The sequence below is a fragment of the Cydia splendana genome, chromosome 21 (assembly GCF_910591565.1).
Source record: "Cydia splendana chromosome 21, ilCydSple1.2, whole genome shotgun sequence".
Classification (NCBI taxonomy): domain Eukaryota; kingdom Metazoa; phylum Arthropoda; class Insecta; order Lepidoptera; family Tortricidae; genus Cydia; species Cydia splendana.
The window spans coordinates 11,266,988-11,284,008 of NC_085980.1; the positions used below are offsets into that span (position 1 = coordinate 11,266,988).

Here is a 17,021-nt window from a genome sequence, read left to right on the forward strand (position 1 = left end):
CCGTTAATTAGGTATTACGGTAGTATGCCATTTATTACGTTATTCAAAATAACGATATATCAAACTATAATATATGAAAAGTAATTATAACAAATGTAATGCACCCATTTATGCTATTATTTACTATTTTAACCTAATTAAATACTATGTTTATGACGAGGATATATGAATGAATGTAGTGAGATAAAGTTACGAAACTTGGTGTATTTTATCAACATAATTGTGCGATAAGCGTGCTTGTCAATGAGTTGGCTTTTATAATGAATTTATCCCTCAAGAATGGAACCCTACCTCGAGACTGGAAGGAAGCACATATCACTCCCATATATAAAAGAGGTGATAAGTTAGTTGCTGCTAATTATCATCCAATCAGCCTCACAAGTATAATCTGCAAAACTATGGAAAAAATTATATTCACTGAATTGCGAAATTTCATAAGTAAGGAGAATGTAATAATTAATGAGCAGCATGGCTTCATACCGAAAAGATCCACAGTGACGAATCTTCTTGTATGTCTTGATAAGTGGACACGTGACTGGGACAATCGTCAGCCTACGGACGTCATATACTTAGACTACGAAAAGGCATTTGATCGTGTACCTATTCGAAGGCTTATTGCTAAATTGGAGCACTTTGGAATTCGTGGTCAGCTCCTTGAATGGATATCGGACTTTCTAACCCACAGGATATTTAAAGTAAGAGTAGGGAAAACTTTATCAAATGCACACAACGTCTATAGTGGTGTTCCTCAGGGATCAGTGCTTGGACCAATCCTGTTTGGCATATTTATAACAGATTTGAAGAGTGTAGTACAGTCGGAACTGTCAATATTTGCTGATGACACCAAAGTTATGGGTAATCCATTAGTAAGTCACAATATTATCCAAAGCGATTTAGATCGCATAATTCAGTGGACTAAAGACTGGCTCATGTCACTAAATGCTGTCAAGTGCACAGTTCTACACATAGGGAAAACAAATCCTAAACTAAATTACCACATTGACTCTGTTCCCCTGCAAGCAGTAGCTAGTCAAAGAGACCTGGGCATCACTGTTTCACATAACTTGAAATGGGACACACATATCACCAAAATCACCAAGAGAGCAAATTCTATGCTGTATATGATCCGGAAAGCATTCCATGTTATTACTAAAGACCTATTTATTAGAATATACAAGTCATATCTTCGTCCTTTACTTGAGTATGCTTTTCAGATATGGTCCCCCTACTTTAAAAAGGACATTACAATGCTGGAAAAAGTTCAGCGAAGAGCAACTAAAATGGTTGCTTCATTGAAAGATAAACCATATGAAGAACGGCCTCAAGAATTAGGTCTTACAACATTAGAGGACAGAAGGAAGCGAGGCGATCTTATTGAGACTTACAAAATCTTGTCCGGACACTACAATGTTCCAAATATTGAGGACCTATACACATCAAACCAGAATGTAAGGTTGAGAGGGCACTCTAAAAAACTTGTCAAACCTCCGTGTGCTAGTAACCCTAGAAAACACTTCCTGCCGAATCGTGTGGTAAATGTGTGGAACTCTCTACCAGAAACTGTTGTTAGTGCACCATCGGTCAACACTTTCAAAAATAGACTAGATACACATTTTAGAACTTTAAAAAATGCAAAATAAAATACAAGTGCTTCGATATACACGCATCAACTCTAAGAGCTGCTAGTGTATCAAATAAAATAATAATAATAATAAGTGTAACAAAATAAGGGGGTGCCCCGTCGGGAAATAAAATAAAATGTTTTTTGAACCACCCTAGTAATTATTTTACTATTCTTACCTGCTCAACTGAGCGGACACGAGGTTGCTATACGGGGCGTATTTGTGTTGTATTCTTACCTACTCAACTGAGCGGACACGAGGTTGCAATACGGGGCGTATTTGTGTTGTATTCTTACCTGCTCAACTGAGCGGACACGAGGTTGCTATACGGGGCGTACTTGGCCGGGCTGGCGTACATGAGGCAGATCAGTTGCTCCCGACATGATTCCAACTTCACGTCGCTGAGGCTCTGCCCGCCGACCTGGGCGCCCGTGTCCATCGTGTTCTCTGAGGGGGCTAAGCCTGGAACAATTTATATTTATTTTTTGTGTTTTTAACCCATACGCAAAAAGAGGGGTCAAGGTCATATCAATCTGTCTGTCTGTGGCATCGCAGCTCTCCAACGGATGGACCGATTTCGATGCGGTTTTTTTTTACGCCAAAGCGAGTTTCCTTGCGGTGCTTCTTAGCTATGTTTGATAAAAATCGATTCAGCAGTTTGAGGAGCTCTTTTCCAAAATGATAAGGCATTTTTTGCATAAAATTGATTCCTTTTTGGCATTATAGCGTAGGAAGTTTATAATATTTTTTATAGTCTATATTTATTTATTTATTTAGCAATTATTTGCGACAAAATAGGGTCAGTTTCAAGAATTCCCGGTTCAGTTCTGCAATGTGTAATTATTTTCACGAAAATAGGATCACGTTACTTGAAAATAAATATCTGGGGGATCGAGCTTTGCTCGGAAAACATAAAAACTCAAAAATAAGCGTTTTCCCAGAGATAAGACCTAGCTAGATCGACATTTCTCCCCAAAAACCCCCATTATTGCAAATTTCATCGACATCGTTAGAGCCGTTTCAGAGATCCCCGAAATATACAGTATAGGTACCTACAAGAATAGCTCGTTTAAAAGTTATAAGATAATTAGATTTTGCCACAATTCTTAGAGGTTCGATACTTTTTGATTTTCTTGATGCCTATTTTTTACAATTTCTCATAAATTAAAATGAATTTGTTTTGCATCATTATTCTCATCTTATTTATATTACACTTAGTTAAGTAGATAATAGCTAAAATAACAACATTTTCTGGTATTTAAGCTCATTAAAGGGCCCAAAACCGTGGAATGTATCATGTGAGACGTAAATCATTATTAGCGAGATTGCCGTTCTGCTGTGTTTGTTAATCAGGCCATGAAACGAAATGTTGTCAAATAATCACGTTTGATTATAAGTAAATGAGATTATTTGACGCCATATTATTTGAATGAAGTCCTCAAACGTGTGTTGAGTACTGTTGAGTGTTATTTGTAATGATATTGGTGTGAGGCACGAAATTACAAATTATGGTGATAGTACTTACTTTACGAGTAAATAAAAGTAAACAAAATCTACTCTCAAATGGCTCCGTAAGCCAGTTGGGGGTAGATGAAAACATTACATGATCAAATAATGTAGGTTAAAGTCAGGTTGTTCAGTGACAGATCTAGGCGCTTTTGTATTTGGTTGGTTAACCAATAAATGTTATAACTACCCGAAAATTTACAAATTGTTTGTTTACTTTTATTTAAATACCTAAAGATACAGACTATAGGGACTTTGTGTTTTGAAGGTAAATTGGCTTTTATTTTAGATTACGATTGCATTTATTTTGTGACTAAATTACTTCTGGATCTGAAATGCCCTTTAACATAAATCCGTAGTCGAAATTATAAAAAACGGCAGCCATTTTGAATTTTCACGTTTTTACAAGCTTTTTATTAACTTGCAATGTACCTATGTATGTATGTAGTTAACTATGTTTGTACGGGTCAAATCTTGCAAGCTAAATTTGACCCACTTTCCGACTTCCAATGAAGCTGAAATTTTGCATCCATATGTAAGTCGGATGACAATGCAATATTATGGTACCATCGAGCTGATCTGATGATGGAGACAGGAGGTGGCCATAGGAACTTGGTGACGAAATAACACAACGTAATTGTGTTTAGGGTTGTTAGAATTGTCTCATTGAGTACTAGCTGACTGTGGAAAAAAAAGTACAGTCAACCATAAAAACTAGTATCAAAATAATTCTTGGTGATAAAATAACAAAACGGAATTGTGTTTACGGTTGTTAGAATTGTCTCGTTGAGTACTAGCTGACTGTGGAAAAAAAGTACAGTCAACCATAAAAACTAGTAAGTATCAAAATAATTCTCGGTGATAAAATAACAAAACGGAATTGTGTTTAGGGTTGTTAGAATTGTCTCGTGGAGTACTAGCTGACTGTGGAAAAAAAGTACAGTCAACCATAAAAACTAGTATCAAAATAATTCTCGGTGATAAAATAACACAACGTAATTGTGTTTAGGGCTTCGAGCAACACGGAAGGGAGGCGGCATTCGCACTATTTCCCCTCTGCCGAGGTACAAGATTAGCGCGTCAATCTAATCTAGCGCGGGTAATAAAACTAGTTGCACTTGGATTTTTCACTAGACCGAGTCCAGACGCGCGCGTGAACACTGCTGCACAAAAATGCCTGTTTGCTCGGTTTTTTGTTATAAAAAGAGGTCGGGGATATCAAATATACAAAAAGAAAGTGTTACATTTTATATGTAATATTTTTTTTTACATATCATACGTTTAATTACATTCAAACACAATTATTATATTTTAGTCTCATGTAATTGTTGGATTTATCGATTTTGCTCGCTCAGTACAAATTGCGGATCGGTCGAGCGACAAATCCGACTTCTCATCTCTCAGAATACAATAACATACTTCAACGAAAATGTGTTAGTGTGCGTGTTGTGACACTTGTCACTCGTCCGTACACAAAAAGAGATCGAGGTTTGCAAGATTTGTCTTTGACGTGTGTCATTTTCTATGTATTTGTGTCGTCATTACAGATTGGATTTTGTATGTAAGTGTGTGAGAAGTGCGACTGTGTGCACCTTTCCCCCCGCGAAAAATGGCAGAAAGATTTGTACGGTGAGATATCGCTTGGGCCCCTCCCTTCCGATGTGTCGGAAGCCGGTGTTGCTCGAAGGTTTAGGGTTGTTAGAATTGTCATTATAAATATCTATAGGTGACAGGAAAACCTATGAGAAATGTGCAGGCAAGCGTGAGTCAGACTTAATTACTTCAGTTTTCGATCCGAGCCCTACGGGTTTTTTTAAAGACATTTCATTCTCGTTTCACATAAAATAAATACATTGTTAAAAATTGGGTAATGTATACCCTTGGAACGCGAGTCCGACTCGCACGTGACCGGTTTTTTGAAATTACCTAGTCTGGCGAAGATACCATCGAGCCTGGATAGTAGAGGGGAGTAGAACGGATCGTAGTTGCTCAGGATCATAGATGAGGCTGGTATCTTCTGGAATACCTGCAAAACAACAAACATTCGTCATATACCAAAATTACCAAATTCCTATCGTTTCTGAAAATTTATCCGTATGATAAATGCTTTTTAGGGTTCCGTACCCAAAGGGTAAAGACTCCACTGTCCGTCTGTCTGTCTGTCCGTCCGCCCGTCTGTCTGTCACCAGGCTATAACTCATGAACCGTGATAGCTAGACAGTTGAAATTTTCACAGATGATGTATTTCTGTTGCCGCTATAACAACAAATAACGACTAAAAAGTACGGAACCCTCGGTGGGCGAGTCCGACTCGCACTTGTCCTTTTCATACTTTTGTGGATATGACAGCGGCCAGGAAATTCAAATTGTACGATGAAGTCAAAAGTAGGTGTTAGATTTTTACCGTATAAAGCTAAAAAAATATTTAAAAGGCACGCGAGAAAATGGCTGTTCGTCTTGAAAATTTTCCTTCGTTCGTATCTACGTTTCTTGCGCGAGAAAATAGTCGACCACTAGTTGCTTCCTTTACCTATAGGGAAATGTGTACCTGCCTTGTAATTGTTCGTAGCGGACGCTAATTGGCTCTTGTAATAGCCATTTTTGGATGGTAAATAAGTCACTTTATGCCCTCCAGCGCCGAATCTGAAAATAAAATATTATTTTAGCATAACCTGGCGGAATGACCTGGACGCATATCTTAACGACTGGCCGGAGATTGCTCAAAACCGAGACGAATGGAAATCGAGGGGGGGGGCCTTTGCCCAGCAGTGGGACACCGTATAGGCTTAAGTATATAATTATAATTATTTTAGCATTAGTTCTCTTCTTCTCAAATAAGCTAAAACTTAGTATGAGAGGAATCATAGATGTGTTGTTCAAACATCAAACATCATCAAACATCAACATTTATTCAGCAAATAGGCCACAAGGGCACTTTTACACGTCATCATTGAATTTACATATAAGCAAAAATAATAACATCAACAATTTTATAAAATAAAACTAACAATTCAATCTAACGTATTACAATTACTAAGAGATGTATATGGTCTCTTAATGTCGAATTACATAAAAAATACAGATACAAAACACAAAAAAAAATCTATAATATTTAGAGGTGTAAATGTCTCTAGGTGTCAGAACTATAAGATTATATAGTTTATCAAGTTATCCTTAGAGATGTATAGGGTCTCCAAGAGTCAATATCCTGTATAATTAATACATTCATTAAGAGAAAAGAAACATACGAGAGCAGAATGAGGCGTCTCACTGTAATTAATTAATAAAAATAAAGTTACTAAGTATAATAGCTTGTGTTAGCTTAAACAGACCAGTCTCCACAAACAGCACCCGTTCACGAGTATGACGCGTATCTCAGCCATCGCCTCCCTCAACCTTCATTCGGAAAAGTGGCGACCCGATCAACGACGCCACCGTAAGTAAAGACTTTTAAGCGAGCATGACATGTTCAAGCTTCCGGCCTATAATAATATTAAAATAGTAATAACATGTAACAGTAAGACACGGCATTTTGTGCTCGTATGTTACATAAAAAGACAGTATAGCTTCACATAATTACTAGCCTAAGTTGACTTAGAGATGTAAAGGTCTCTAATTGTCAGAAACATTAAAAATATAGGTATGTACAATCAAAAATAAAAATAAAATAAATAAATAAATACTTAGAGATGTATAAGGTCTCCAAGTGTCCAAAACTAAAATTAAATTAAACAATTTAATCAAGCGAGAACATCATTGTCTCATGTGTCAATTCTACTGGACACTAGCATATTTAATTCACAATGTAAAAAAAAAACAATATTTATTTAGCTCTTATTATACTAATGAAATTAAGCTACCTGCTTAAAGGCATCTCTATCGTTTATAAAATCATTTACAGTGTAGTACGCCTTACTTAACAAGGAGCGCTTAATGTGCGACTTAAATTTGTGAAGTGGTAAATTCACTACATCAGTGGGGACTTTGTTATAAAAACGTGTACAGTTCCCGACGAAAGACGTACTAACCTTACGGAGGCGGTGGGCGGGCACAGCAAGCTTATGTTTATTTCTAGTGTTATAGTTATGGATATCACTGTTAACCTTGAATTCGTGGATGTTTTTCCGAACATACATAATATTCTCTAGTATGTATTGAGATGCAACGGTAAGAATGTTAACTTCTTTGAATTTCTCTCTTAGGGATACTCGAGCGCCCAGTCCATAGATGGAACGTACAGCTCGTTTTTGCAGCACAAATATTGTCTGAATATCTGCCGCTTTTCCCCACTACAGAATTCCATAAGACATAACACTATGGAAGTAACTAAAGTATACCAGCCTGGCCGTCTCTACGTTTGTTAGCTGTTTGATTCTCCTCACTGCATAGGCTGCTGAACTAAGTTTTCCGGCTAGAGTGCCTATATGTGCATGCCATTGCAGTTTGGAGTCTAGAGTGACTCCCAGGAAAACAGTTCGATCCTCAAATTCCAGCGTATCACCTTTTATTTTAATCTTGCTGTTATTTACCTGCTTGACGTTAGGTAGCGTAAACTTGATGCATTTGGTTTTCTTGGCGTTCAAAAGCAAATTGTTTGCCGTAAACCAGTTTACTATGGTTGATAGCGCGTCATTAATGCTCTCGAAGCTATTTTCCTTTCTGTCCACTTTAAATATAAGGGAAGTGTCATCTGCAAATAACACTATATCATGTCTATCTTGCACAACTTTTGGTAAGTCATTAATGTATACCAAAAACAGGAAGGGACCAAGAATTGAACCTTGAGGCACTCCGAGGGCTACCGGGGACCCCGCCGATTGAGTTCCATTAATAACTACTCGCTGAGTTCTATCAGAAAGGTACGATGAGACCAGGTCAAGGGCACTAGCTTTTATCCCATAGCGGCTTAATTTTCTCTTTAAATTTTCGTGATCAACGCAATCAAATGCCTTTGACAGATCACAGAAAATTCCAACAGCATCTTGAGCTTTTTCCCAGGCATCAAAGATGTGTTTTAGAAGTACCGCACCGGCGTCAGTAGTTGATCGACCTTTGGTGAAACCAAATTGATTGCTATCAAGCAGTTTGTTTCTGTTGAAATGTGACAATAGTTGAATTAGAATAAGTTTCTCGAACACTTTGCTTAATGCCGGTAGTATTGAAATCGGTCTAAAGTTCGTGGGATCTGTTCTTGTTCCTGATTTAAACAGAGGGATAATTTTGCTATGTTTCATAATATCTGGAAAAATTCCAGCATCAATGCATCTGTTGAAAATCTCAGCTAAGTATGGTGTAATTGACTCAATAATGGAATCTAATACTTTGACAGACAGGCCCCAAAGATCTTCTGTTTTCTTTAAATTTAAAGACCTAAAAGTCTTAAGAACTATATTCGGAGAGACATACGAAAATTTGAAGATTTCTGTACATTCTGCCACATTTGTCTTCAAAATTTCTTCAGCGACGTCTGGCGATGAATTAAGGGATCTTGTTGTTTCTACCGGGATATTCGAGAAAAACCGCTCAAAATGATCTGCCACTTCACGGTCAGAACTTACTAAAGTGTCAGCAATTCGTAGGTTGTAGTGCGGATCCTTCAGTTTACGTTTTCCAGTTTCATTGCTGATAACTTGCCATACAGTTTTGACTTTATCGCTGGAATTTAGGATCTTTTTCGACAAATAATCGACTTTAGCGGCGACACACAACATCTTAAAAGATTTAGAATAATTCTTGACGTACTCCAGAAATTCCGGTCTTTTATCAGTTGCCTTTAAATCATATAAGTCGTAGAGCCGGCGTCTTTTCTCGTGAATATCCGGTGTAGCCCAGTCGCTAAATTTAGTCTTGGCCTTGCCTTGCACCTTTTTCTGAATGAAACAGGCATCAAATTCCTTTTTAATACAATTAAACAACTCGGAACTCAAACAGTCAGGGTTTTCCTGGGTACATGAAAGACAACATAATTGTTTAGTAATATTACGATTGAATAAACCTAGGCGAAAAATACGCATTAGTGTCAAAATTAGTTGAAAACGTCCATTATGTAAGATTACCACTGTCCTGTACAGGGTGCGTAGCCAACGTGCATTCGTTAACCCTCCGTAGCGAACGAAACGCAACTGTCACTGTCGCACTAGTGGGGAAGAGTGATAGAGAAATTACTACGATACCCTAAGGAGCGTTAACGATTGGCACGTTGGCTACGCGCCCTGAAGTATTCACATCTACAGAAAGTATTTATGAACCGGTACTTGGGAAATTTTGTGAGTAGATCCGATAATTCATTAATTATTTATATGGACTTTTTGGTGGATCCAGTTTTTTAGTACACTTACAGTCAAGGGAGTCTTGTGCTTATTTACCATTGTCTTAATTACCTACGAATCCTACGATTACTGTTGTTGTAAAAACCTTGCGATGCAATGCGACACTATGATTGGTCGAATTTATTTGTTGCCCACCATAATCTACACTAAATTTACGGTGGGGAATAAAAAAATGTGAGACTGTGACAAGGACAAACAATAATAGCGCTTTCGCTGCTACTCCTACTGAAAGATACATGAGACTATCCCGTTCGGTCATTTCCCCCCACCTCTCATGCCTGATCCAGTTATATAGGTACTAGATTTATGATAAAAACAAATATACATGCAAAAGTACAGAAACACGTGATAAAATTAACTCACAATTAGGAAAAACTAAACAAAGACCAATGTACAGTCGACGTCAAAGATATGTTTACAGTTTTTGCCTTATTACAAAGGAGTAAGGTGCGAAAGTGTAAACATATTTTTGACGTCGACTGTACCATCGAGTCTTAGCCCCCTCTTATCCCTTATCAGGCAAAGACAAATCATCGCCTAAATTATTTATAGCCCACAATCGTGTCCCTTGGGGCTCTGAGGACCTACCGCGAACCACTTTCGACGTGTTGCCTCCCTGTCACACTTACGTACGAACTTACAAGTGCGACAGAGAGGCAACACGTCGAACGTGATTCGCGGTAGGCCCTCTGACCCAAATCCTGAATGAATGCGCCCCGCTGATTGCCACACGGATCAAAGCCCCGGAGCTGGCAAACTGTCCGTAATTACGTAAGGTGTGTTGGGGTTATTACAAGCTTCACTAGACTTATATGGACCGGGATATGAACAAAACAAGCCACCCAAGCTCGAAAACAATACAAAAGGTAATCACGGTTCATATTCCGGTCGATATACAGTATATAACTGAACGAAAAGCAATTACTCAAAACCTTTAATGTTTAGGTCATACCGTAAAATGGAGTGAGTAGGGACAAAACTGACATTCAAACCTAGAGATGGGTCGCGGGTATTTACCCAATTTACCCACCCAGGTAAATACCCATCTACCCGGTATTTACCCGTATCTACCCAAATGGACGGGTAGATTCATTTCTTGTTGCACATGTCGATTTGTGTTAAAGTGGAGATATAAACCGAGTTAATGGCTGTAATTATTGTGTGTCATTTAAAATGAAATGGTTTAGTTGCAGTTGCAGTTGTAACTAAGGAATTTTTAGTACAATTTTGATAAATATTAAAAAAACGCCGTCATAAGAGTATTTTTTTTAGACTTGAGTAAATTATCGTACTTATACGTTGATAATACACATTCCAACTTCGGTCGGCGGGGGGTGTGGTTGGGGGAGGGGGGCAAAAGTGAACTTTTTCATATTTCTTGGAATCTGTCATTAATATCGAAAAGTGTTGTATGTACAAACTAAAGTAGACGTAATTTTCTACAAAAAAGGTTATATACATTTTTGTCCTAAAACTAAATGTGTTTGACTTATAAGCTTCCCAAGTTGGGATACTGCACAATTTTTTTTATTATCATTCATAAGTATTCTTTATTTTCATCTTTCTAATGTATATTAAAAGCATTTTAAAACATTTCCGGAAGCCAGGGAATGATTTTACACGATTTTTCTAATTGGACTGATATGTTAAAATCGAACTTCACCTCATAGCAACCTTTTCGTAATTAGTTTGAACATACATTTTATGTAACATTATAAAAAAATACTTAAATTAATCTTATTTATACTCACATACCATTAAACACATCAAATTTAGAAGAAAAACGAAAATACCCGCGTATTTACCCGCGGGTAGGTAAATATCGGGTATTTACCGGGTAAATACCCGCTCTCGGGTATTTACCCGGGTAGTTACCCATCTCTATTCAAACCTCGATAACATTTTATTTTTACATTTTATGCAAACTTAATTTTATTAATAAATGTTCCGGCCGTTTGTTATGGTAGTTCCATTTCAAAACTTTAACGATAAACACAAAATCACTCCTCACCCCGTAGTCCCTCGTAGTTGGGGTGAGTTAGGATTTCATACAAAAGGTGATTTTGAAACGTTTTTGAATCGATTTTTTTTATTATGAATATTACTATAGCTCCATTTGTAATAGGAATACCTACATTATTTACGTAGCAGTAGCCTTTAAAAACCATCTCACCCCCCTGTCATCTCCTTCTCTCCCCATTCACAACCCGACTCTCCTCGCAATCCCTACTCACGCCATTTTACGGGACTAAGAAACTTTTACTATAGGAGCAACCCCGAAAACGCGAAAAAAAATTTACTCTTCTAGGAAATTTCAACATCAGACTAGCAAAATGTATGGAATCCAATTTTTTTTCCGCGTTTTCGGGGTTGGTCCTATAGTAAAAGTTTCTCAGTATGACCTATAACATTAACGGGTTTGGGTATTGCTATTCGTTCAGTTACATACTATAGATAAGTCTAGTGAAACTAACCGTGAATTATTGAAAACTCTTATTTCAAGCTTATATTTATCTTGCAATGTTTGTTTGTAATATATTTGTTGGGGTGAAATCTTACAAGTTAAATTAGACCCATTTTCCATTATATTTTGTTTGATTGAGCTGAAACTTCACATACACATGTAAGTTGGGTGACAAAACATTATTGAGTATGGTACTTACTATCTTATGGATGGATGGAGTTGATATATGATGGACACGGAAGGTTGTCATTAGGAACTCTATGACTGATGTTGACAACCTCATTATGTTTAGGTTTGTTAAAAAATTCAGTTTTGTAACGCATTTTCACATACATTTTGTATGGGCGTTACAATTAAAACTGACACCCAAAATTTGTATGTAAAACTGGGGACACTTTTTTTCTTTGTCTCATTCAATAGTACTCGTGATTTTGAGTCTAAATAACCCAAAAGTTGATGGTTTTTCAAAAAAAAGTAAATGGTAACATTTTTTCTGAAAACCCCCGACTACTTTTTTTATGCTAACAACTGGAGCGAATGGCTGATGCATTAGATAAACATGACCTATAAAGGCGGCATATCACCAGTGTGTGGCACTGTGCGGCACAAGCATTTATGTACCGAATGTGCTTGTCCCGCACAGTGCCGTACACTGGTGGAATCCTACCTTAACTTTGACTGTTAGCCAGTGTTGCTTAAATTACAAGATTTTTAGATATTCTGGAATTAACTTTTTACGAAATAATCCCAAGACACCTTTTCTAAAAGGTTTCCCGAGCCGCTAGGACGCGTGAATTATATGAGTTTTGCCATGTAGTGATAAAAAGAAATCAAAAAAGCATTTATTTCATTAAATAGTACAACATAGCACTCTCATGGTTTTGACTTCCTAGAAAGTATGTATATTTGTATAATACCTGTGACAGGAAGCCCCGCTCAAAAAAGATAATTATTAAGATGTGTATTTATTCACAAAAATGTAGTGCAGGTATGTATCTTCAATCAATCTTAGCCAGAATATTTAATTTTGAAAAACATACCAATAAACTGCATCCACAAAAAATGTAGGTACCTCAGGACAAATGGAAAATTAGTTCCAATAAATGTAAATGAATGAATGAATTTGTTTATTATTACAAACAACATTTAGGTCCACATATTGTTAGATTTGAACTTAATCTACTTAGTCTACATGTTAGTTTACTAATAATAAATATATAAAAGTGATTCGGTCCTCTGGCTCATTTAACACATCAGAGGACAATCAAACTTATTGGCTATCATGTTTAAAATGTAACCCTGTCTAGCAGCGAGGCAGTTTTCTTGCGCCAAACGGCATCGAAGCCGTCCGTGCGCGCCTCCGCAAACCTGCAAACCGCGGAAGGCCCAACACCATCCTAAACGCATTAAAATCGCATCGTGCCACTCTGTCTTGCCATGTTATAGGTTATATTCAAATCGTGACTTACCTAGACATATCCACATTCGACAAATCGTTGACTTCAGCTGGATCCATGTTGACATACATCCCGTCCTGCGGGTAAGCGTACGCGCCGGTTGGATCCGTCTCGTAAGCCATGAAGTCTTTCTGATCGTTGTACGATGTCTGGTCGTCGACCGCTGGAGGGTTGGATGCTTGGCTGGATGAAGCTGAGAGTTGGGAGATTCCTGGAATATTTATTTATTTAAACTTGATTGCTTGAAAGACAAACTTAACCTCCTGGGACTAAATGTACATTACAATGTAAAATCTAATTTGAACCTTTCATGAACCAAATAAAAAACCGGCCAAGTGCGAGTCGGACTCGCAAACGAAGGGTTCCGTACCATTATCTATAAAAACGGTCACCCATCCAAGTACTGACCCCGCCCGACGTTGCTTAACTTCGGTCAAAAATCACGTTTGTTGTATGGGAGCCCCACTTAAATCTTTATTTTATTCTGTTTTTAGTATTTGTTGCTACAGCGGCAACAGAAATACATCATCTGTGAAAATTTCAACCGTCTAGCTATCACGGTTCGTGAGATACAGCCTGGTGACAGACAGACGGACGGACGGACGGACGGACAGCGGAGTCTTAGTAATAGGGTCCTGTTTTACCCTTTGGGTACGGAACCCTAAAAGTAACATTTCTTTTGTTTCATTGCTTTTTAAAACAAACGAAATTGGTTCTGATTCACTTATAGAATAAGGTCCAAATTAAAATTTTTAAATCTTTATATGGTGGGTCTTACGAGGTTGCAAAGACTTGTTTCCTGACGCACTGTGAAATGTAGTAGTAATAGTGTACCTCTTTATTGTATAAAAATACATACTCGTATTAAAAATAACATACCATACAATTAGTAAGAAGTACAAAGGCGAACTTATCTCTGTGAGGGATCTCATCCTAACTATAAAATTATTATGACCCCTATCGGCCATCAATTCATTTCTTATCATAATATTAGTAACAATTAAGAAAGAAAACTCGTGGGTTCTTATTAGGGCTAGTTCATTTAGACTGTTTTTTTAGACTTTTGGCAATTTTATTCACTGGGGATGGAAGTTAGATAGCTATTGTACTAAGTTTCTTAACAAATTCAATTTGGCTGAGTTACCCTTTTTGAATTGGATAAATTGGCTTATTATGCTTTACTTCAAGAAGTTTTATTTGAAAGGCTGCTCACTCAGTCTATTTTTTGAATGTGAAAGATATTCAATATCTTTTTTTTATGTTGATTAATCAAATATTTTTTTCATTGTCGTTTGAGGCAGATGGGTCATTATCATAAAATTAAAACGGTCCCAGATTGTGTCTATACCTACCCATAGGAAGAATGAAATACTCGTAATATCTGTGCCTCCAGTGTAAAAGAGTCGAACTCAAAAAAAAAACATGTTTCAGTATGACCGAAAAACGTTTCAAACCGGATTTTCACTGCATTCTTATAAAATATAGGTTTTTGTTTTAATTTGGATAGTTTAAGTGATGAATTAATTGTTTCACGACATCTTTTTTTAACAGTCGGATAGAGATTACTGAATGCTGACGATTCTGTAATGAGCCCAAGAAAGATCTGCAAGAATCAGGTATTCAAAATTGTTTTTATAAAATGCTCATTGTCGCCGATCAGCTACCTAACATAATTATATGGAAACAATAACAAAAATAAAACATACCTCTCTGTGTGTCTCTCTGTAGGTACTTAAATGTTTTTTTGAGGTGGTGCAATAAAGAGGATTTGTATTGTATTGTATTGTATTGTATTGCATTGAATTGAATTGCATTGCATTGCATTGCATTGCATTGCATTGAATTGCATTGTATTGTATACCTTTTCCAAGTATCTTCCCGAAGCTGCCTAAGATGCTGGGTAGGAACATGGCCAGCAGCATCCCCTTGAACAGCTGCGCGCCGAAGAGGAGGGGCACGAACAACTTCTTTAGACCAAAGGCTGGGTTGTGTTGTGTTGTGTTGTATTGTATACCTTTTCCAAGTATCTTCCCGAAGCTGCCTAGGATGCTGGGTAGGAACATGGCCAGCAGCATCCCCTTGAACAGCTGCGCGCCGAAGAGGAGGGGCACGAACAACTTCTTTAGGTCAAAGGCTGGGTTGTGTTGTGTAGTGTTGTGTTGTGTTGTATTGGGGTGTGTAATGCTTAATATAATTATAAAAAAACTATCATACATTTGTTATAACGCCACTTGATATATTATTGTATGTTATAATGTAATTTTTATTATACGTTTCCTTTATTATATTGTGATTTCATATAAACTGTAATTGATATAATGCCTAATGTAATATAATTTTCAAATAGTATATAGACATATTTTATAATGACATTTGTTATATTATATTTTTGTATAACGTAATACTTCATACAATTTTATCAAGTATAAATACATATATTGTATAACATTTAATGTCATATTTCATTTACTGGTAACGTAAAGTTTTACATACTTTTTATAACTAGTACGCAGACCTATAATGCTTTTGCTAGTTATTTCATTCTAGGAAGGTAGCAGTTCTAACCTAACCTAACCAATTTTTTCACGATTTTCGTTCTGCGGGGGCCGCATCTCAAACCTAACCTTAACCACTTTTTTTCTAGAGTATTTTATTCTACGGAGGGACAAAGTTCTAACCTAACCTAACCCTCTTTTTGTTGGTTATTCGTTTATGCGGAGTCGCAGTTCCAACCTAACCTAACCCATTTATGTCATGCAACTATTATGCCACATAAATAATTATGTGATGTCACTTGTTATAACAAATAATATGCTTTAGAGTATGTAATAATTATGGCAATGTATATTAGACGAAATGTAAAAATACCTTATGACCATTATACCAATAATAACATTATGCATACCGTTAATTAGGTATCACGGTAGTATGCCATTTATTACGTTATTCAAAATAACGATATATCAAGCTATAATATATGAAAAGTAATTATAACAAATGTAATGCACCCAAGTATCTTCCCGAAGCTGCCTAGGATGCTGGGTAGGAACTTGGCCAGCAGCATCCCCTTGAACAGCTGCGCGCCGAAGAGGAGGGGCACGAACAACTTCTTTAGACCAAAGGCTGGGTTGTATTGTGTTGTGTTGTATTGTATACCTTTTCCAAGTATCTTCACGAAGCTGCCTAGGATGCTGGGTAGGAACATGGCCAGCAGCATCCCCTTGAACAGCTGCGCGCCGAAGAGGAGGGGCACGAACAACTTCTTTAGGCCAAAGGCTGGGTTGTGTTGTGTAGTGTTGTGTTGTGTTGTGTTGTATTGTATACCTTTTCCAAGTATCTTCCCGAAGCTGCCTAGGATGCTGGGTAGGAACATGGCCAGCAGCATCCCCTTGAACAACTGCGCGCCGAAGAGCAGGGGCACGAACAACTTCTTTAGACCAAAGGCTGGAACATTAAGTACATCATCAGTCTATCACATGTTAAGGTTATTTACTGCCCAATTCGAACTTTAAGATACGTCAATTCATAGATCTAGAAACGATATGGATTAGATGTGCCAGTGTTTTTGTTTGAAGAAACGTCACATTTGACACTGACATATCTAATCCATATCGTTTCTAGATCTATTAATTGACGTCTCTTA

General features: G+C 37.2%; 1 protein-coding gene across 1 annotated transcript in view; it reads right to left on the minus strand.

The window, feature by feature from the left end:
• LOC134801064 (uncharacterized) overlaps nucleotides 1-17,021 on the minus strand; it is a 30,321-nt gene that overhangs the window by 11,798 nt on the left and 1,502 nt on the right. The window contains exons 2-6 of the mRNA XM_063773592.1: nucleotides 16,703-16,822; nucleotides 13,391-13,589; nucleotides 5,681-5,771; nucleotides 5,055-5,154; nucleotides 1,919-2,084 (exon numbers count right to left, since the gene is read on the minus strand). Of these exons, the coding sequence (XP_063629662.1) occupies nucleotides 1,919-2,084; nucleotides 5,055-5,154; nucleotides 5,681-5,771; nucleotides 13,391-13,589; nucleotides 16,703-16,822 (676 nt within the window). The remainder of the gene's footprint in view (nucleotides 1-1,918; nucleotides 2,085-5,054; nucleotides 5,155-5,680; nucleotides 5,772-13,390; nucleotides 13,590-16,702; nucleotides 16,823-17,021) is intronic.